Raw genomic sequence first — 21,469 nt, forward strand, 5'->3', positions numbered from 1 at the left:
ATTTGGGTTCTAGACCGTCAGAAACAGTCTTGGTATTAACAGTCACATGGGGAACCTCCTTTAATCTGCATCGACCTCTCTGGACTCAGGTTCAGCATAGCATCTCTTTCAAAGAAACAGTCCAAGGGGGTGAGGGTGGTAGAGTGCATGCTTAGCATGCAAAAGTCCTCAGTTCAATCCCCAGCACCTCCTCTAAAAGTAAACAAATAAATAAACCTAATTCTCAAAGAACAAAGAAACACAGTCCAACACCCTGCATAACTTGAAGCCTTCTTTGTGCCTTTTAAAGAACAATAAATGGAACCAAGCTTGTAACTCAGGGCAGCCCTTCTTAAAAACGTCTTTCCTGCCCTCCCCTCAAGCCTGGCCCATTCTCTCCGTGGCTGCTCTAAGGTCTAGCAGCCCTGCCAGTCTGCCCTTTCTGTTTTCTCTCTCCTCACCAGCCCATTTTCCAGATTTTGCATCCCCAAAGTCAAGGACCTGGGCAAAGGCAGGTGGTCTGGCCAATCGGGAAGGAGGTGAAGTGGGTAAACACCTAGAAATTGTTGACCCTGACACCTCAGAGCTGCTCACACCACACTGTTCCCTGAGGTTGAGCCTGGCTTCTCCCCCCGTCCTAGGGACAATGCTGGTGGCTTCCTAGGTCTCTCCTGGGTGTTTCCTGTGGCCGGAAGCCCCTGGAGGCCCGGGGTGGGACGGCTGGAGGGAGGATACGCAGCAGACTTGCTCTGGTCCCCATCTCTCACAGGGATGCCCCTGGCTTCCTCCAGGAGAAAGTCCCCCACATACCCATGGTACCCGCTGTCCTCCGGGCACCTCGCAGTCATGTGCAAAGCCAAACACATCTCTCTGAGGCCTCAATGTCCTCATCTGCAGAACAAGACACTTCATAAGGTGTGAGAATTAAATGAGATAATACATGTGCCCGACACATTTTCAATCTTCACCGAATTCCAGCTGCTGTTCCTATTGTCTTCCCCTACTCCCCAGCTCCTCTGCCTCTGGCTTGAAAGTTCCTTAAGGATGGAGCTGTGTCTTATCTTTGAATCCCCAGTCACTAATTCAGGGTCTGGGAATACAGTAGATGCTTATCAATGCTGGATGAATTGATGACAAATATGCATGGATGAGGCCCTGAAGAATCGCAAGTTTACTCTTCCCAAGGGGGCTGATGTCGTTAAAGAGTCAGTTCTGAGCGAGTCTGTCTGTGTTATCAGCATCACTCCCCCAAGCCCCACTCCCTGGGTGAGGGGCCACCTCAGGAAGCCTGGCTGGGCACAAGGGCAGAGTGGGATGACCCTTGGCAAAACTCCACCCCAGGGTGAACTGAAGCTGAAGTCCAGGTTCATCACGCATCTGGGTGCCCACGTCAGCATTCTAGACGGGAGTGAACCGGGCTGAGGAGGAGGAGGGCGGGAGTGTGGATGGCAGGAGACGTGGCTCTGTCAGGAAATGAGCTTTGCCAGCTAGTCCTGCCCCCTGGGAGTAGCCAGGCTTTGGTTGGGGCCCAGAGACACTGAACTCCTGAGAGGAGGCAGCTGGGGATACAGCAGCTCCCTCCTGGCTCCTTATCTGCCACCTGCCGTCAGTCAGTCCGCTGCAGATAAGCCAGGGCTGAGAGCAGTCTGGGCCAGAGCCACCGGAAGAAAATAATTAAAAAGACACCGCTTGCAGTAGGGAGGGTATAACTGAGCGGTAGACTGCGTGCTTAGCATGCCCGAGGTCCTGGGTTCAATCCCCAGTACCTCCATTAAAATAAATAGTCTAATTACCTCCCCACCCCTGCAAAAATTAAAAATAAAGCTAAAAATTTTTTCTAAAAGACACGCTGGCCCTGCAGAGGGGGCAGGAGCACCTGGAGATCCTGAGGATCCTAGCATCCTAGCTTGGGGAGTTCCCTTCGCGGAGAAAAGGCAGAGTAGTCAGCGCTCAGTGAATAGCCTTGCGAATACATGGCAGCAGGCTGCCGGCCCACGGCAGCTTTGCCTGGCGCGCACACCGCCCAGAGGAATCCCCAGAGAGAATCTGACCACAAGTTTATACTCCTTTGTTTGACTTTGCTTCCCACTCCCCACCCCCACCCCCACCCCCACCTCTCTAGAGCACGTGATGGCCTGGGAGGCTGTCAGGAATCTCACTGAGAATGGATACCAGGCCCTGGGAAGTGCTATGAAGTCCTTGGTGTTGGAATGGTGACAGTCGCCCATTCTCTGGTTTATTCAGTCAGCACTGAGGTTGTCACGGGAAGCGAAAACAGACAGAGCCTTCAGAAGCAAGCACTCCAAAGGGGATGGTGGACATGAATAAAGGAATCTCACAGAAACAAGATGTGTCCCTACAAACTAATGGAAGTCCTCTGAGGGGGAGGAACTTGGCTCTGTGAGAGGCAGACGAAGGACACTGGGCATGGGTGGACTGGCTTCCCTGAGAAGGGGACCTGAGTTGACCCTGAAGGACAGTAGGAGGTTACTAGTTTACAAGTGGGTCATGGGGTGGGCCTTCCAGGTAAAGCAGGGCAAGTACCAAGGAGGGAGAGAGCACAGGACACATCTGAGGGATGGAATGGAAGCTGGGAGGCCCACAAAGTGTGTTTGGGAACATGGTGACAGATGAGCTGGAGAGGCCAGCGGGGCCAGACCACACAGGGCCCTAGGCCAAAATCTTAAGGGTTTTGGTCTCTATCCTAGGATGAATGGGAAACCACTGGCGTGGGAGCGAAGGTGGCAAGGGTGAAACAGGCCTGTCCACTTTGTGTGTGGGTCTGATCATTCTGGCCACTGGGTAGAGAATGGGTCACAGGGGATGGCGTGGGAAGGAGTAGATTCAAGAGGCCAGTTAAGAGCTGTGGTCCACGCAGAGACGGCAGCGACTGGGACAAGGATGCTGGTGGCAGAGAAGGAAAGGCATGGATGGATGCCAGGGTTTTTCCAGAGATAGGTCTTGGTCTTTGGCAATAGTGTGCGGGTGGGGGGTGGGGGGGTGGTATCAGGCATGGCTCGGGCTTTTGGCCTGCACCCCTGGAGGGGTGGTGGTTCCCTTCACTTTGGTATCTTGTGTGGAAGGTGCTTCTCTCCCCTTACACCCCAAGTGTTGGCCGTAGTGGGTTGATGCACTGAAGTCAGAGAAGGAGGGACTTGGTGAGCTATTCCAGTCCTCTGACTTTGCCGGGGAAGCATCCACGGCTCAGAGATTATGGGAACGACAAAGGGATGGGGTCAGAGCCCACATCCCTGGACTCACCTCCGGAGCTAGGAGAGCCCTGTCCTTGGGGAGAATCCTAGGTGGACGTTAGCTTGCTTGGGCTTTGACCCTGGCTGTGCTCCCACCTGCTGAGTGAGTCCAGGAGGGTCACATGTCTTCCACCTCAGTTTCTCTACTATGACACGGAAAGAAATGGGATTACTAGTCCTTCTCTTCTCAGAGGTGGGTGAGAGTCATCGTGGGTCACCTTCATGAAGATGGTGAGAATGATTCTCTGACCACCCGTGGGGGCTGAAGTGGGAGAACCGAGTGGGAGAGGGATGGGGGGACCTCTCCGCACTTCCTGCCTTCCTGTCTCTTGCAGACCCTGAAGGCTGAGTAGCCAGCGAGATGCCCGGTCTGCTGAACCAGATCACAGGGGCAGCCCTGCCCCTCACTGCATCCGATGTCACCTCCTTTGTCAGCGGTTACGCCCTGGGTCTCACCGCCTCCCTCACCTATGGCAACCTAGAAGCCCAGCCCTTCCAGGGTGAGGACGCCTGTTGGGCTTCCCTGGGGCCACCCCCTCCCCCACGTTGAATCCCCATCCTCACAAGTATTAACCGATAGGAATCGGGCAAGTCATGTCACCCCTCTGAGTCTCAGTTTCCTTACATGCAAAATAGGAATCCCATTTCCGCCCTGCAGGTCTTAAAGCTGATAGCAAGTTGGGTCAGGATTTGAACCCAGGCTTGGGCTCAGCCCCAGCCAACAGTCCCAACCCTACATATGTTCCAGAAGACACGCCCAGTTCACAGTAAGAGAGGTGTCCAGACTCAGTGGAAGCCAGGAGCTCCCGGTCCTAGGCGTGGCTGTTGTCCCCGTGACCTTGGGGCAGCCACTATCCCTCTCGACATCAGGATGCTCCTGTGCCTGGGCTTGCCAGAGGAGCAGATCAGGTAATGCATGAGGAAGGGCGGCGTGGAATGAAAACCAGTCTGCAAATATGCACCATCCGAGCAGGCAGTCAGGAGCGTGGACGGACATTCACCTGCAGCAGTCGTTCGTAAACCACACGCTTCTCTTTGCACTTAAGGAAAGGGGTTATGGGAAGGCTGGCCAGGAGGGTTCTGTTTAAAAGCTTGTTATGGTTGGGATCCCGTCTCATGCACAGTGATGGGGGCCTCCTGATCCCCAGACTTCATGGCCCAGGGCACCACCCTGCAGCCTGATCTGAGCTTCTAAAACCATTTCAGTTCCCAAGAGGAACTTGCAGGGGAAAGTTTCCTCCCCGCAGAAATCTGGGCAAAGCAAATGACTCTGTTTCACTATTTAAGGAAACCTAGAGAAGGTGGCTTAAAGTGGGATCCATGGAGACTAAATTACTGAACAGCTTTAGGACAATCTTTTGGCTTTCCATGTACAGAAAGAACCAGTCGTCCCATTTTATAGATGAGGAAACTGAGGCTCAGAGGGATGGGAAGCTGGAGTTTGGGGCGAGCTCACCATATTAAAGTTTGAGAAGCACTGAGATATCAAAATGTAGGACACACACCATGGGGGACATCATGGTGGCCATTATTCTCATTTTCATGATGACCCTGAGTTTGTCTCTATTATCCCCATCCTACAGAAGAGGCTGTGAGGCTTAGAAATGCTAAATATCTAATCCAAGGTCACTGGGCTGGGGAAGGGGTCAGGGCCAGGATTAGAACCCTATCCTAGTCTTATTCCTCCAAAGCCCCAGGTCACGGGCACCAAGGGTGGCAAACCACCACACAGAGATGTCTTAATACATCCACACCACAGGTCACATGAAAATCCAGATTTCCACTCTCTCTTGAAAAATTGGAAGCCCTGGCCATGCCGGCCTCCCAGGCCTACATAGTAAGCGTTGGCTGGGACAGGGGAGCAGCTGTCCCTTTCCAGCTGTCCCACAGCTCCACAGAGCCTGCCTTCTGTCCTTATCCTGCCCAGCCCCGGGGCCATGAGCAGGCCGTCTGTCCATCTGAAATACCAAAGGCTTGGGTTCCTTCCCAGGGGTGGGGCCTGCAGAGGGGGCTGCGGCACCCTGCAATGCTGGGCCCTGCTCTGACAGGCCTCTTTGTATACCCACTGGATGAGTACACCACGGTGATCGGCTTTGAGGCGGTCATAGCTGACCGTGTCGTGACGGTACAGATCAAGGACAAAGCCAAGATGGAGAGCGGCCACTTTGATGCCACCCGAATCCGAGCGGCAACTGTCACAGGTAAGGCCAGTGCGGCTTGGCAGGGCCTGGGCATGGCTGGAGTCTCAGGCGGACTAAAAGGGCAGCCGTGGGACAAGGTAAGAGACAGGAATCCTGTGTGACTGCAGGCCAGTAACTAACCTCTCTGAACCTCACCTTACTGTCTGTACAATAGAGATGGTTGTTTCTCTTCTCACTTGGAAAGAGTGGCAAAGATCAAAGGAGGCAAGAGAAGGGTTCTTAAGATATCTCTAAAGAACAGAATAGCATGTCATTTGAGCTCAGAGGCTGTGGAATGAGTCACACCAGGGTTTGACTCCCAATCCTGTTGCTTGCAACCCGTGTGAGATAAGAAATCAAACCTCATCTGTGAAATGTTACTATTAATCATACACATCCGCATCTCAGCAAAGAGCATTCAGGCCAAACACTCATCATAGTCCCAGGTACGGAGTAAGTACTCGAAGCATGGCCACTGATATCTGCTGTTGCGGATACAGAGGCTCAGAGAGGGTGAGTGATTGGCCCAAGGTCACACAGCATGTTAGTGGCAGAGCCAGGCTTGAATCCAGACCGAATATCATGTAAGAGAGTCTTACCATTGGATCTGTGATAGAGGTGAAGTTTCTTCACCTGAACATCGAGAAGTTCAAGAATCTCTTAGTGAATGCTTATGATGTGTAAGATGCGAAGTTGCCCCCAAGATTTTAGGACTTCTCTTAGCCTGAAAGAATAGCTAGGACATGCCTAGGAGCGACCATGAGAGGAGGCTGAAAGTACCAAAAGTGGTCCAGATAACAACAGTGGAGGGAAAGAGGGGTCCATATGGGACCAGGGAAGCTTTTGTGGAGGGTTGAATGGGTGGGTAAGAAGGACTAAGAAGGAACGAGGGATGGGTGTTTCAGATAAGAAGAGAGAGCATGGATCTTGGATACAGGGATGCTTGAAGTAGAGTCTGCAGATGGAGATGTGACCCTCTGTGGGGGGCCTGTGGGTCCCAGTCTCCCCCTCCCTGTAGGGCACAATGGAAACTACACAGGCCTGGCATCAGCCCCACAGAGGTTCAGATCCTGGCTCAACGAATCAGTTATTTGCTGCCTAACCTTGAGCAAGTTGCATCTCCACGCTGAGCCTGTTTTCCCATCGGCAAAACAGGCTCTCAAACCTCACACGCAGCATGCTTAGAGGGGATGAGCCATCATGCAGTCACAGCCCCTGACTCCAGGCCTGGCACTTAGGAAACATTCTGCAAGAGGGAGTTTCAATCATCCCTCATTCCTGCACACCAGGAAAGGTGGCTTTGGATGAGGATTTGGAGCGGATCCTGTTTGTGGTCAACCTGGGGACCATCGCTCCTATGGAGAACGTCACCATCTTTGTCAGCACCTCCTCGGAGCTCCCGACACTGCCCAGTGGGGCCGTGCGGGTTCTGCTGCCTGCTGTCTGCGCCCCGATGGTGCCCCAGTTCCGCACTGAGAGCACCGGCCTCTCCAGCCAGCAGGCCCAAGGGTAAGGATCCCCTGCCCGGACAAGAGCCCTGGGTGAGCAGTACAGGGAAGTCAGGGGTGTGCGGGGCGGGGAAGATAAGGAATAAAGGCAAGACTGAGCTCTTTAGTGGCCGTCTCAAACTGTGCCCTGCTCATTTTTAGAGCACTTAATGATCTCTCTGAAATGCCCTGTGTTGGTATCAGTCAGAAGTGCTGGGATTTGGACAGCTGAGGATCAGAATTTCCAGGCTTGAGTCTTTAATGCACTCAAGAGGTGTTTTTGGAGTGCCTACTATGTGCTAGACACTGCAGTGGGTGTTAGGGACACAGAGGACCCAAGACCCACGTGGTTCCTGCCTTTTCTGAACTTGGTGGGAAATATCATTAGCCAACTGAATTTGCATGCATGATTAATTATGTGAAAAGTGCAATGAAGGAGAAGTTCATTGGCTAAGAGTATAAAAGAGGGACCCAAACAGGGGGATCCAGAGGCCAGGCCAGGCTTTTCTGAGGAGTGACATTTCAGCTGAGGGCTGAGCCATGGCAGGATACAGTGGGGTGGGTGCAATTTTTAGCTAGAATAGACAGGGCTTAGGCAACATTTGAGGCCTGATCTGAATGAAGGGAGCAAGCCATGGAAATATTCTGGAGAAAGAACATTCTGGGCAGGGGGCAGAAAGGGCAGTAAGTGCAAAGGCCCTGAGGCAGCAATGGGCTTGGTGTGACTATAGCTGAGTGGGAGAAGGAAGGAGAGAGGTCAGCAGGGTGTTGGAGAGTCAGACTATGTAGGACCTCAAAGCCTAGGGTGAGGACACTTGTTGGCGCAACAGAGAAGCTGGTGGTACTAGCCAATCTCACACCGGGGAACACCAGCTCATGTGTCATCTTTGTAAATGCCACCATAGGCGTCAAGCCTGGTGCATTTGAGAGGCAGAACCTAGCAGATCTTTGGACATTCAAGACCTCAGGGGATCAAGGAACAAGAGGCTTGGGAGGCCCTCGTGCCCCTGAGGTGGCCCTAATAAGCTTACCTGCCCGTTCCAGCAGGTGGAATTAACAGAGATGCTCTTGGGAGATGCCTGCTTCAAATTCCAGTGAATCTCAAAGTTGCTCAGATAGAGTGACATGAGTAAGAATAAGAAAGGTAGATAATAACAAGTGTTAGTGAGGATGAGGGGAGACAGAAACTCTTATTCACTGCTAGTGGAAGTAGAAACTGGCCCAGTCACCCTGGAAAGCAATCTGTCAATACACGGCATGTGCCCTTTGACCCAGGGATCCCAGAGAAATCCTTCCATACGTCCAAAAAGGGAGCACAGATGAGGATCTTCGTGGTGGTGGTATCTGTGGACCCAGGGAGGTAGAGGCAGGAACAAATAAGAACCCTATAACAGATGCCCCCAAGCCATACCGCGTCAGCAGCAGAGATTTTGGTTCACAGACAGCCACGTGGACAGAGCCTAAAAACACAACACTGAGTGAAAGAAAGAAAAGCAACTGAGTGAGATTCATAATACAATGCAATCTTTTCAGTTCACAACACATTCACAAAAAAAAAAAAAAGAAAAGAAACACGTTCACAATCAAACATCACCACGTGTTTTACAACGATACGTGCGTATTCAGGACGTGTATCAAAGACCTCAGATGGGCGTGCCCGTGGAGGGGAGGAGACTAGAGCAGGATCAGAGACAGGGTGAGGGATGACACAGCAGGAGGACCAGAAATGCGAGCTTTCAGCAAAGGACAGACACTTTGCTAAGCACTCACTCAAGAAAGCCGTGTCATTATCATCCCCACTTAATGGATAAGAAAACCAAGACGCAGAGAAGTGGCTTATGCAAGGGTCCCCCAGCTTGCAGAGACAGAGCAGGAGTTCCAGAAGGGATGTGATGTAGCACCAGCTTCCACCACCAAGCCAGACAGACCTGGGTGAGGACACCCACTCTGCTAAGTCCTGATGGTGGGAACTTGGGCCAGCAGCGTCTTCTTGCTGAGCCTCGGTTTCACCACGTGGGAGATGAGGGAGCTGGGGGCTCTGATGCCTTCTGCTGGGGGCATGGCGAGAACAATGGGAGCAAATGCCATGGAGCCCTGTGCCTGGTACCTGGCCCATCCATCCTAGGCAGCAATACCTTAGGTCTGAATCCAGGCGCTCCCTGCAGTCAGGCTGAGTGGGAGGTAAGGGTCTGGCGTGGGAGGAAGCTCCTAAGCTCCTCTGGGCTGGGCTGCCTGGGGCTTGCTGTTTTCTCCATGTCTTCTCATTCTGGCCCTCTGCTTGGCCCTGGCTGCCTCTTCCTTCTCCCCCTCCTTGCCGCCCCCTTCCCAGCAAAGATAGGCATTGCTTTGGCACTCGGACCCTGGACTCCTGGAACAAGCTGTGTCTGGCGACTCTTCTGGACACCGAGGTGTCCAACCCCATGGAATACGAGTTCAGCTTCCAGCTGGAGATCCGTGGGCCGTGCCTGCTTGCAGGTGAGAGGGGGCCGCTCAGACCAGGATGGGGCTGGAAAGAAGATGCAAGGCCCCAGGGTTGGGAGAAGAAGGGGAGGACAGGGAAGCCAGCAGGCCCAGAGGGAAGATGATCTTAAGCTCATAAAGCTTATGGACCCCTATTTCCCACTCCCCATCATGCAGCCCAAGATGAGCCCCTCCCACGGACAGGTTTCAAGGCTGTCCCCACCTCTACCTCAATGGCTTCCTTGGTGAAATGTCTGTGGGGGCGTGGCAGTCTTCCGTTCTCTCCAAGAAGCCATAAAATTGCTTCCTGGTCCTCCCCTTGCATAGTAGAATCACCTGGGAGCTTCCAAGTCCTGCCACCTAGATCCCACCCCAGAGCTTCTGATGACATTGGTCTGGGGTACTTCCCGGGCATTGGAACATTAGAAGCTCCCGAGTGATTCTAATGTGCAGCCAGAGTCAAGAACCATGGTTCTGATGGCTCCCCTCTGCCACCCAGCCAAGGTTTTAAAAGGACACTAGGGTGTGGTTTCTTGTCAGCGAGTTACACAACCTTCCAACACAACAGACACTTACAAGTGCCCACTGATAGAGCGTGGAGCTCTTTCTATCCTTCTGTGCCCTATGAGGAAGCAACTCCTTTGACACCCCCCCACACTGGATCCTGAGATCAGCAGGAAAGACCATTAGACCCCCTCTATCTAAGCCTCCAATTTGCAGATGGGGAAATTGAGGAGGCCTATCCATGGTTACACAGCAGGTCAGGAGCCCCTCATGGGGCTGGAGTGCTAGCCATCTCTGGCCTGGGTCCCAGGGTCCCCCACGAGCCCCTGTTTCTCCAGGGACTCCTGAGCCTATCCCACCTTTCTGTGCCACTCAGGGGTGGAGAGTCCCACCCACGAGATCCGAGCCGATGCCGCCCCGTCCGCTCGCTCAGCCAAGAGCATCATTATCACCTTGGCCAACAGGCACACCTTCGACCGGCCCGTGGAGATCCTCATCCACCCCAGCGGTACTGTGTGATGGGCGGGGCCCCCGGGTTGCCTGTGGGAGGGAGAAGGTGCTGAGCCTGTGGGGCACAGACAAGGGGCCCCTCGCCCACAGCCAATGAGAGGGTGGAGGTACATGGCAGAGGGAAGGAGGCCCACTGCTTGCCTCTTGGGAAACTTATCTCTAAATGACAAAACTGAGTGTCTCCTGCCCCAATTCTAGCTCCTGAGGCTTCAGGGTCTCATCTACCCAGTGGTGCACTTGGCCCCTAGGCCAGCTGAACAGAAGATCTTTGAAACCCTAAGCTCAATGAGACCCTGGCAGCTCTGAAACTTCAAGGAGCAACTCTTTTGTCTTTTTAAGAATTCATAGAGGGAGGGTATATCTCAGTGGTAGTGTGTGTGCTTAGCATGCGTGAGGTCCTGAGTTCAATCCCCAGTATCTCTGTAATAAATAAATAGATAAACCTAATTACCTCCCCCTACCCCCCAAAAAAAAACAACAACTAAAATTTTTGAACATCTAAAATAAAAATAAAAGAATTCATAGAATAGCAACATGTAAAAAGATCAGAAAGCCCAGAACCAATCCCATTTTACAGCTAGGTAAATTGAGGCCCAGGGAGGAGCAGTGAATCACAGCCACTAAGCTCGCCTGCCTTCCAGCTAATAGACTTCTCATGGCCTCACACTCCTTCAAGCAGCCAGGGATTCCATCCTCCTCTTCCACCTGGGAGTCCTCCCCACTGTGAAAACTGCCCCTCAACCTAGGACAAGTGCCAAAAGTTGATCTCGTCTCAGCAGAGCCCCACATGCCACATGTTTTGATGGAGAAAGGGGACATGACCCTGGGCGAGTTTGACCAGCACTTGAAGGGAAGAACGGATTTCATTAAAGGCATGAAGAAGTACAGCAGCGCAGAGCGAAAGGTGAGGGTGACAAGCAGATCAGTGGTGGTGGAACTGGGGTGGCCTTGGGGGCCTGGTCTTCCCTGGACCAACGAGGAGACTGAGCCTGAGGTGGGGGAGGGGTGACCTCCCGAGGTCGCACAGCAAGATGGTGGTAGATTCTTGTTGAGGTTTCCTCAAGGGGCTGGGGCACCGCGGGGCAGAGGGAAAGTGGACTTTCAGATGCATGAGTCACCCTGGCACTTTTCTCCCACCTCTTGCCAGGTTACCTTCTCCTCGTGCCCCCAAGGTGCCTAAAGCAGGCAAAATTCTAGGCTGGTGGCAGAAACACCCTGGGTCTTCTCCAGGCTCATCCACCCCTAAGAGGTCCCCAGGACCCTAGAGCCAAGGGCCTAGCCCTCCCCTCTCAGCTCCATCTCTACTCCTGAGCTTCCCTCTCCCCACCTGCTGAATGGGTCTCTTGCTCTTCCTTCCTCTGGGATCTTTGCTTGCTATTATGTAAAGAATAAAGGCAGAGCCAGGAAAGCTCCTTTCCCTCTGCCTGCTCCCCCCCACCCCCCGTGAAGTTAAAGGCTAAGGAGACCATGAGCAGGGGGCTGGGGGTGGGAAAGCGGGTAGGAGGACACTGAGCCCCAGCCACAAGCTGGCCCCGCAGTCTCTCTCCTGCTCATGGCCCTGTACACCGAGCTGAGGGCCAAGGTATGCTTAAGCATCATGACACATTTCTTTTTATTGTCTCCCCTTTTAGATGGGAAAACTGAAGTTTAGCACCCAAAATAACTGGTGATCTGGGGAAAGGGGACGACTGTTCTCTGGGAGCTGGCTTTGATGACAAGGCTAAGCTCATGTGGGACAGTTGTGCCGGATTTAAGAGGCTCTCCTGTTCCTGTTGGCCTGACTGGCGGAGGACGGTGGCACAGGGGGAGCAGACAGGAATGTGTAGACGGCTTACAGCTAACATCATCCCCATTGGTAGAGATCCCACTGGAAGCACCTGCTTGGTGGAGGGTCGGGGAGATGGAGAAGAGGAGGTGTAGGTGGCTCAATTTCCATCATATCATCCCCTCATTAGAGACCCCACTGGAAACACCTTCCCTCCCAGAGGTGCCCCCTCACCCACCCAGACGAGTCAGCTGGGAGAAGAGGCTGGAGCCAGGTTCTCATAGTGGGGGGTGGCAATGCCAGGGGTGCCACTGAGCTCTGAGAACTACAGCATGTGGGCGAGGGGGGTCGGCAATGAGCCTCCCAGGCCTGCCTGCCAAGCCTTAAATCAATTAGCTCTGGGACCGCTGAAGCAAATGAGAATTAATTTGCCACCTTGGGTTGGTTATGCAAATACCCGGTATTCTCGTGAGCCCCAGGGACGACAGCCATCAACCCGCTGCTGCTAAGAAGTGATGAGTTTATTGTAATTAGATAATGGCAGCTTGAGGAGACATCAGAAAAATCCTCAGCCAGGCGCCCCACCCCGCCCCTCAGAGAGGCAAAAATCAGGCTCCTATCATTGCCAGATGTGGGCATTTCTGCCTTGGGCTCTGTCATCAAGACAGCCAGATTGGGCAATGGCTTTTGGCAAAGGATTCCATGTGGGAGGGAGGGCACAATCCCTCGCCAGGGAGAGAGAGGGGCATCCAGAAGGCAGATATCAATCAGGAAGAGTCAGTGGGATGAGCTGTCAAAACCTGTGATTTAGCAAAGAGGGGGCAAATGACACAGAGGGAGACACCATTACAAAAAATGGAGATGCAGAGAGAAGCAGAGACATATAAAGAGACTGAAAAAAAAGTGATGTGCACACAGGCCAGCAGCAGACAAAGAGATCCACACAGATTCATTCTCTCATTTATTCATTCAACAAACACTAAGTGCCCAATAGATGTCAGGCTCTGGTCTAGGCACTGGGGAGACAAGGCTGAAAACGACACATCCTCTCCTCCTGGAGCTTACATTCTAGCACTGGGAGACAGACGAGAAGGAAACACATGAGCAAGATCAGTTTGGAGAGGGCTGGGGACGTAAAAGACATGAAACAGGATGATAAGATAATGAGTGATCAGCATGGGGTGCCGGTTAGCCAGGTTTTTAGAGAGAGCCTGTGTGAGAACGTGAGCTGGCAGGCTGTCAAGCACTGGAAGAACGTGCATAGAACAGGAGGCACAATAATGGTGACATGTATGGAAAACAGAGAGGTGTTCAGTGTGGCTGAAATATAGAGCAAACATGAGATGAACAGGTAGGCAGGAGTCAGGCCATACAGGGCTTCATAAGCCCTGCTGCAATTTATGGGGGGAAACTATTGCTTAAGCAAAGGAATAACCAGAATGATCACACTGCCTGCTCGCAGTAGAATGGACCATGGGGAGATCAAAGTAGAGGAAAGGGGCCAGTAAGAGGCTGTTGCAAAGGTCCAGGCAAGAGATGCTATATAGTCTTGAACTTGAGTTACTGCAGTGGGGACAGAGAGAAGAGGACAAGTTCAGGATACCTTAGCTGCAGAACCTGCAGTCTCGGCTGAAGGAGCAGATGTGTGGGGTGAGGAAAAGACAGGAGTCAAGGGCAAGTCCCAGGTCTTTAGTGTGAACACCTGGGCAGGTGATGATGTCATCCATTGAACTGGAGGAGGGACCCGCATAGACAGAAACGGAAAAACAAAGAGAGACACGTACACGCAGGGACCATCAGATAAAGAGACAGAGACAGTCGGGGTGGAGAGATTGGGCGGCAGAGTGAGGACAGAGGAAATGAGATTTGGTGCCGAGTGACCGGGAGACTCAAGGACAGTTCAAGCAGCCACGTGGCAGGGCCAGCTAAGAGAACACATGAGAAGACAGAGGACCATGGTGCTTCCTCCCTTTAATGTTTCCTGAGCCCATGTTTGTGCCAGGCTCTATGTTAAGCCCTGGAGGTGCAAGAGACTCAAGCACGACCGGCCTTCAAGCAGCGCACGAGCTAGAGGGGAGACAGAGGTGTGGGCAAAAGCTGGCAGTGAGAGAAGCGCCTGGGACCCCACGGCAAACAACAGTGGCAAGAGCAACGATGGCTGCGGTTTAGACACAATTACTCTGCTGGCCAGCGGGCCTCACAAGCATTGCGTTTGGTCCATACAACTTGGTGACGTAGGTACTCTGGTCCTCACCCCAGGGATGAGGAAACTAGATAATTAAGCCCACCGGGAAGATGGGGGCAGGTTTTCCAAAGAGGTAAAATCTGAAGAATGAGTAGGAAGTTATCAGTGGGGAGAGAATCAGTAAACTAGGGAAACCCCAAGTTCACAGCTAAGATGAGCCGGAGAGTGGCTTATGCACTGGGTGTGAAAGGGAAAGAAATCAGTATCCAACACAAGGTCTGCGTGGGTGCCAGCGCCTTCCCATTTGTGTGCCAGCTCAGTGCATCCCCAGAACCCCCTGAGAAGTGGATATTATTTGCCCCATTTTACAAATAAGAAACCAACCCAGAGGAGAGGCTTGCCCAAGAGCACACAGCTGGACGGTGAAAGAGCTGGGATCCAAACCCAGTTCTTTCTGCCTCCAAAGTCCACGTTGCTGCTGCAGCCTGTGAATGCCTCGCCGAGGAGCCAGGTACAGCCAGCCTAGAAGTCTTTCACACAGAGGATGAGTGGGATCCTGACAAAACATGGCGAGTCATGGGGGACCAGCCCCCAGCAGTAGCTCTGGACCCCGTGAATGCCCAAGTGAGAATCTTCCTTTCTTCTCCAGACAGAAATCATCCGGAAACGTCTCCACAAGGACATCCCCCACCATTCCGTCATCATGCTCAACTTCTGTCCTGACCTCCAGTCAGTCCAGCCGAACTTGAGAAAGACCCATGGGGAGTTTATCTTTCTCATCGACAGGAGTGGCAGCATGAATGGGACCAACATCCACAAGGTCAAGGTACCTCTAAGAGGACCCCTTGCCCCAGGATCTAGGGCTTCAGGGTAACCAGCTTCTCAGCACTTTCTGTTCCAAGCATACCTGAACCACCACCTTAAATGACTCTCCATGGCTTAGAGAAATGACAACATTTTTTTTATCAATTTAAACAAAGATCCCCCAAACTCACTTGCTCCCAGAATAAACCCCTGAAGTGATATGAGCAGAGGTTAACTGTTGCCTGTTTATAAGGGATGAAATCATCAGTAGCTTCCCTTGGTGTTCTGCACACCTTTGTTGCACGCCTGATCTGGCTAAAACCCCTCACTAGGTACTAAACGGAGAGGGATACAGAGAAGAGAGGAAGGATGCTAACATTTGCCGAGGGCCTGCTATGGGTCAGACACTGTGCAGCCACTTAATGCACAGCTTGGTGTTTAATCCAGACAGTAATCCTATGAGTTCAGTCCTGTTGTCACTATTTTCCAAATGGGAAAACTCATCCTGAGAGTTTCAGCAATACATCCAAGGTCACACAGCTAGTGTGGTCTAAAATTAAACCCATATCTGTCTGATTGTTTCTACCACATGACATCAAACAGTCACTGGACACGACCTCTGCCATCAAGGAATGTGTGGAATCCAGTAGAAATGATTTGGCTCATCCTTTCTTTTTTTTTTCTTTCAAATTCCTAATATGTGCAAAACCCTGTGCTTGGCCATCTGGAAGTAAAACAGGTTGTAAACATAGTTCCTGCCCTCAAGGAGCCCACCGTCAAGTGAGGGGGGGCAGCCCTTTCAGCCAAGCATGCCTGGGAGCATGGTCTTGATGCTATGGAGAGTTCTGAAGGAGTGTAGAAGAAAGAGTGATAAAACCTTCCCCCACACATCCAGAAGCTTTCCTTCTCCCTTGGGAGATTATTTGCCTCAATAATGGCATTATCCAACCCTCCCTTTTATTTTTAGTTATGCAGATGTCCATCTCTTCCTCTGGAATTATACACTCTTTAAGGGAAAGGACCAGATCTTTCTGTCTTTCCCCATGGGGCCTAGCTCTGTGTTTATGCATAAAAAGCCCCCAGTTGCTGTTTATTGAACTGGGTAGAGGATTGTAGTTCAAGAGAATGAGGCATGAGGGAACAAGGAGGGAGAGGGCTGGCTCTGCTGTCACCTGAAATTTTATCTCTCCCCCTAGCTTGTCCCTGGAGCAAACTTGTTTCCAGGGCAACAGGATCAGCAAGGAGGGAAGGAGTTAGGTGGGATCTGTGATGCTAGCTGTCTCCTCAGCCTTGCTGTGCTAGGTTTGGTCTTGAAGTATGACAGAGTAGTCACATATGAGACCCGAGTTCCTCTTTGATGCCTCCTGACACTGGGATGCAGGACTGGGACTTTTCCCCACCCCTGCCCACTACCAACGGCGAGCATAGGAATGAGGAGCTGTCCAGGTGCTGGAGTGCTGACGCACACTCCAAGCCATTGTGATCATGTGTATTCCATTCCATATCCTTACCGATTTGTAAGACATCTCTTCAGTTACTCTAAGGTATCACGAGACCATAAACCTAAAATATCTCTTAGAGAGCATTTAATCCATTTCCCCTACCAATTTCCAGATAAGGAATCTGAGTCCCCAAGAGGCTAAGTGTTCTTCCCCACATCACAGAGCTTGTGCAAGAACATAAGCCTTCTGTATCCTGATTCAGTGCTCATTTCCCTTACATTGCTGATAGGGATTTAAGCCTACTTTTCCACTGAGAAAAGCTCTCCTCTCTTATTTGCATTCCTGCTGCATGTCTCTGTGGGAAGAGCAATGCCTGGGTCACAGGATCGATTCTGCCACTGACTCGCTATGTGGCTTTGGACAAGTTGATTGTCAACTCTGGGCTTCATTTATCCTTCCTGTAAAGTGAGAAGGAAGGATTAATTCAGGGAGGGCAAACATATGTCACACATCCCTCTGTTCCCCTTCCCCGAGCCCAGACAGACATCAATAATTGATCACGACAGTATTTTTCATGCTGGCCTGGGCTCAGTCTCTATATCTTTCTCATTGTGGTGCTCCAGGAAGTTACTATCAGTTAAGTGGAGTTGGTTTATGAGTGGAATTCCAGTTCCTGAACTGAAGACCTTTCCAACCTCTTCATTCCAGAATTGTCTGACAATAACTTTTTCTGGCTCATGTCTGAGCCCCTTTCCCCTTGGAGTCTCTCTTGCTCTCTTTTCCAGTTCAGCTCACTGAGCACAAGGTCATTCCTTCACAAGTGATTTTGCATTGTCACAATCCATTCTGATAAACATGCTCCTTTTAGAGAAAGTCACAGAAATTACTCAGGCCATGTACCTCTTTGCCCACTGACAATGAGGCCATTGCAGGGGCAGGTGTTCCTTGAGTCATTAGGTTGAAGTTTTAGGAAAAACCAGGCTTAGGGAGGTAGGAGAGAACAGAAATCCAAACAGCCATGCCAAAGGGGAAAGTTCAGCCAATTTAATTTCCTGCAGCTGGTCTAATTCTTTAGCTGCCACTTGCTGCCAGAAACATGGCTTTAAAATTTCTAATAGGTGTGAGCAGAGACAATCTGTATGGATCAGCAGAGTCTCCCACATTAGTGGCTAATGAAAAAATAAAGATATTGACTTCTTTTGTAGAAAAACAAAATGTACCGACACAAGCAAAACAGAGAGATGGACAGGACATTAATGTTAATGTTAATATTTACAGAGAGGTCTGGGAGAGGGGCTGCTGGTCTGTGGAGCCTAGAACACCATACTGTGTAAAAGTTGCCAGGATCTACTTGCAGCTGTTTCCTTCTAGATTTGGGGGTATCACAGTTCGTTCCCCTGAAGCTACGCTGAGATCCCTAGGTGCCACCAATAAACTATATGGGGACGAGGGAGAGCTGCTCATTCTTGAGCTCCGTACCAAGGCAGAGCCAACGTGGATAAAGATCTTGGAGCTATGTGAAAGCATCAGTCCTATTCTTAGATTTTATGATCCAGTGCAATTCCTTAACCCTTTGAGCCTCAGTTTTCTTATCTGTAAAATAGAGGTATTGATATTAATATGTATCTCATTGGGTTGGTAATAATAACCACTTACTGAATGCTGACCACGTGCCAGGCTGGGACTCAGGGGAGTGACATAACTAGCCCAAGGTCAAGTTAGTAATGGTAAAGGTGAGACTGAAACCCAGATATGTTTAACTTCAAAGGGTATCTTCTGAACCACTGTGCTGTAATACATGTTATAGAGATCAAATTAAAGATAATTAATAAAAAGTGCTTAGTACCGTGTTTGGTACATAGTAATTGCTTGATATTTATCATTGCATTGTATCATCATCAACATCATCATTTTCCTTCTTGTCACCCCCACCACCTTCCCTCTGTGTCATTATTTTTTTAATATACCTTTATCAAGGTCTCCTGGTGTTGCATAGTTAAATAGGTTAAGACTCTCTGACGGTCACAGACTTTGGAGGCAGAGTGACACATGTCTGAGTCGTGGCTCCACTCTTTACTATCTGGATGCTCACCACAAATCACTCCACCTCTCTATTCCTCAATTTTCTCTCAAATAAAATGGGGATAACATTATGCCTGCCTCAAAGGGTTATTATGAAGACCGTATGAGGTAATACATGTAAAGTACATGCTGGGCATTCAACACATATGAGCCAAAGAGACTATTCCTAAGAGATGTGAGCCTAGTTAATGTTAGTGAGGGTGATTCTGATGCACAAGGCCCTGGATGAGAGCTAGAAACCTGCTCCATCAGCAGTGTGACCTGGAGCAAGTCACATGCCCCGCTTAGACATCAAGTTTGCTTTGGCAGAAGGGAGCAGGCAGGCCCTGCTCTCCTTAACTCTCAGGCTCTGAAGATGGGTTGCCAGAGAATGGAACTGGCAAGCCATAATAGAATAGCCTTGAGAAATCAGTCTTGCTACACAGATGAGGAGTTTTATGATGATGGCTTTTGTCCAGGCTCTGGTCGACATCAGCAAATTTCTTGATCTGGGGGAGAAAGCAATGTTGGGTGCAGACAAGGGGTGAAAGGTCCACTTGGAGGCTGCTTCTGTGCTGGTAGGAGACCACTGCTGTGTGGCAGGCAAGATGATGGCTCCTTCCTGAATCCTGAAAATGCCTTTCTTGCTTGTCAGGATGCCATGCTGGTGGCTCTTAAGAGCCTCATGCCAGCCTGCCTCTTCAATGTCATTGGGTTTGGATCCACGTTTAAGACCCTCTTCCCTTCCAGTCAGACCTACAGTGAGGTAAGGAGGGGACATGGCTGGGACCAAGAGGTGTTGGGTGGTGAGGAGTAGACGGAAGAAAGGAAAAGGAAAGAGGAGGGAGCCCTGAGGTCTGCCCGTATAGAACCTGTCCACCCATATAGAACCTAAATGATGCTGGGAGCAGAGAACCAAAGGGAGGCGACCTCCATGTAGGCAGTCTTCTGACCTTTCTCCTCCTTGAAATAAAGAACATTGGGCAGGGGGTAGCAGGCAAATTGTGTGTACAGCAAGAGGTACAGGGAAAGGGTAGGGAGAGGATATGCCTTAGATCTCCCACTCACTGAAGCCTCTGTCTCATGAGAACAATAGACTCATGTAAGGACGAGTGAAAGGAGTGAATGGTAAGGAGCAGAGCAATGAATTAAGGGGTAGAGGAGTGCGTAGGTGAGTAAGTGGGTTAAGAGTGGTGCTCACATGGCTTAAGGTACAGTTTGGAAAAAGAGGACAGTGGCCCCAGCAGCATGTTCAAAATTGGAGCATCTTATCCTGGTCTAGGAATAGGAATAGAGGAAGGGAGGGAGGGAGGGAGGAAGGAAGTAGGGAGGGAGAGAGGGAAGGAAGGAAGGAGGGAGGGAGGGAGATAGGGAGGGGAGGAGGGAGGGAGGAAAGAAGGACAGAGGGGGCACTTTTCAATTAAAATAACTTCTTTATGGATTTTTAATACAGAAATAATATATATTGATTGTCCCACAATTGTTAAATCCAGATAATCAAGATGAAAAATTTGAAAATCTCCCGTGATTACATCAGTCAGGAAAAAAAATAGAAAAACCACAGTTAAGAGCTTAGTATAAATCCCTCCTTGTTCTATGCATTTACACACATTTTCAGTAAAGATAGGATTAGCCCTTCCACACTTTCTGTAACCTATTTTTCTAACACAACAGCCTATCATGAGCATATGTCCATGCCAGTAAGTATTAATCTGCAGCATAATTTTAATAGCTGCCTAGTATTTCACTACACAGATAGATTGTGACTTATTTAACTAAACCCCTAGAATTGGGTATTTAAGTTGTCCCCATTTTTTTCTATTTAGTCATCTTTGCAGCAAAGACTTTGCATTCATCCTTAACGATTCCCTTGAGATAAATTCCTAGTCTTGCTGGTTCAAAAGTACATATGCATTTTAAGACTTTTGACATATGCCATTACTCCAAGTCTAGATGTTTGAAGAGCATCTTCCTGAGCCAAGAGCAGGAGAACATTTGGTGTCCAGTGAGAATCTGTCCTTGCTACAGTGACATCCATCCAGTGCCAATAATCCTTGGCCAGTTGGGTCCACGGTGTTGGCCCAGGAGGGAGGAAATCTGAAGCTCAGATTGAGGAAATGTTTTCCCCAAAGCATTGTAGGAATTTAGTGCCACAGTCAGGCCAGGACTCAAGTCTCACGATTTCTAGTCTAGAGTTCTTTCTACCACACCTCCTACCTCCCTCATCTGAAAAGGAAATCTCATTTGTGTTGAGTAGTTAGGGTTTGATGTGCTACCTTTTCCAGGGCTGTTTCTATTCTTAAAAAGGAACAAAGAAAGGACAACAGGAAGTTAATACACCATGAATGGTGGCATTTAGGGCACTGGTAGGTGGTGCTATTGGACAGAATCAAGCCAAAAAAATGGCCACCTATTCTTCTTGTGCATGGGGCAGAGATTGGGAACATGAGTCAACTCCATTGAAGTTGAATTAAGATCTGGAGAAACAAAGGACTCATCCTCCAGGGGGCTTTTGTTCTCTGCACCATATAATGACCCTGGGGACAACCTCCCTGCCCATGGCCCTTCTCTGCAGGAGACCTTGGCCATGGCCTGTGAAAACATCCAGAGAATGCAAGCTGACATGGGTGGCACCAACATCCTCTCCCCACTCAAGTGGATCATTCGGCAGCCAGTGCTCCAAGGCCACCCTAGGCTGCTCTTCCTGATCACTGATGGGGCCGTCAACAATACAGGGAAGGTGCTGGAGCTGGTGCGAAACCATGCCTTCTCCACCAGGTGGGCACACACTGAAGGTCTGGGGCTTGGTTATTCTGGGATGGGGGTGTGCAAGAACTGGGG

The 21,469-nt window shown here is 50.6% G+C and overlaps 1 protein-coding gene across 1 annotated transcript in view; it reads left to right on the top strand.

The window, feature by feature from the left end:
* VWA5B1 (von Willebrand factor A domain containing 5B1) overlaps window positions 1-21,469 on the top strand; it is a 54,760-nt gene that overhangs the window by 14,923 nt on the left and 18,368 nt on the right. The window contains exons 3-11 of the mRNA XM_032495345.1: window positions 3,566-3,730; window positions 5,279-5,431; window positions 6,700-6,919; window positions 9,227-9,372; window positions 10,238-10,369; window positions 11,151-11,275; window positions 14,971-15,147; window positions 19,284-19,394; window positions 21,204-21,406. Coding sequence (XP_032351236.1) covers window positions 3,592-3,730; window positions 5,279-5,431; window positions 6,700-6,919; window positions 9,227-9,372; window positions 10,238-10,369; window positions 11,151-11,275; window positions 14,971-15,147; window positions 19,284-19,394; window positions 21,204-21,406 — 1,406 coding nt within the window. The 5' untranslated portion in view covers window positions 3,566-3,591. The remainder of the gene's footprint in view (window positions 1-3,565; window positions 3,731-5,278; window positions 5,432-6,699; window positions 6,920-9,226; window positions 9,373-10,237; window positions 10,370-11,150; window positions 11,276-14,970; window positions 15,148-19,283; window positions 19,395-21,203; window positions 21,407-21,469) is intronic.

Source organism: Camelus ferus, chromosome 13 (assembly GCF_009834535.1).
Source record: "Camelus ferus isolate YT-003-E chromosome 13, BCGSAC_Cfer_1.0, whole genome shotgun sequence".
Taxonomy (NCBI): Eukaryota; Metazoa; Chordata; class Mammalia; order Artiodactyla; family Camelidae; genus Camelus; species Camelus ferus.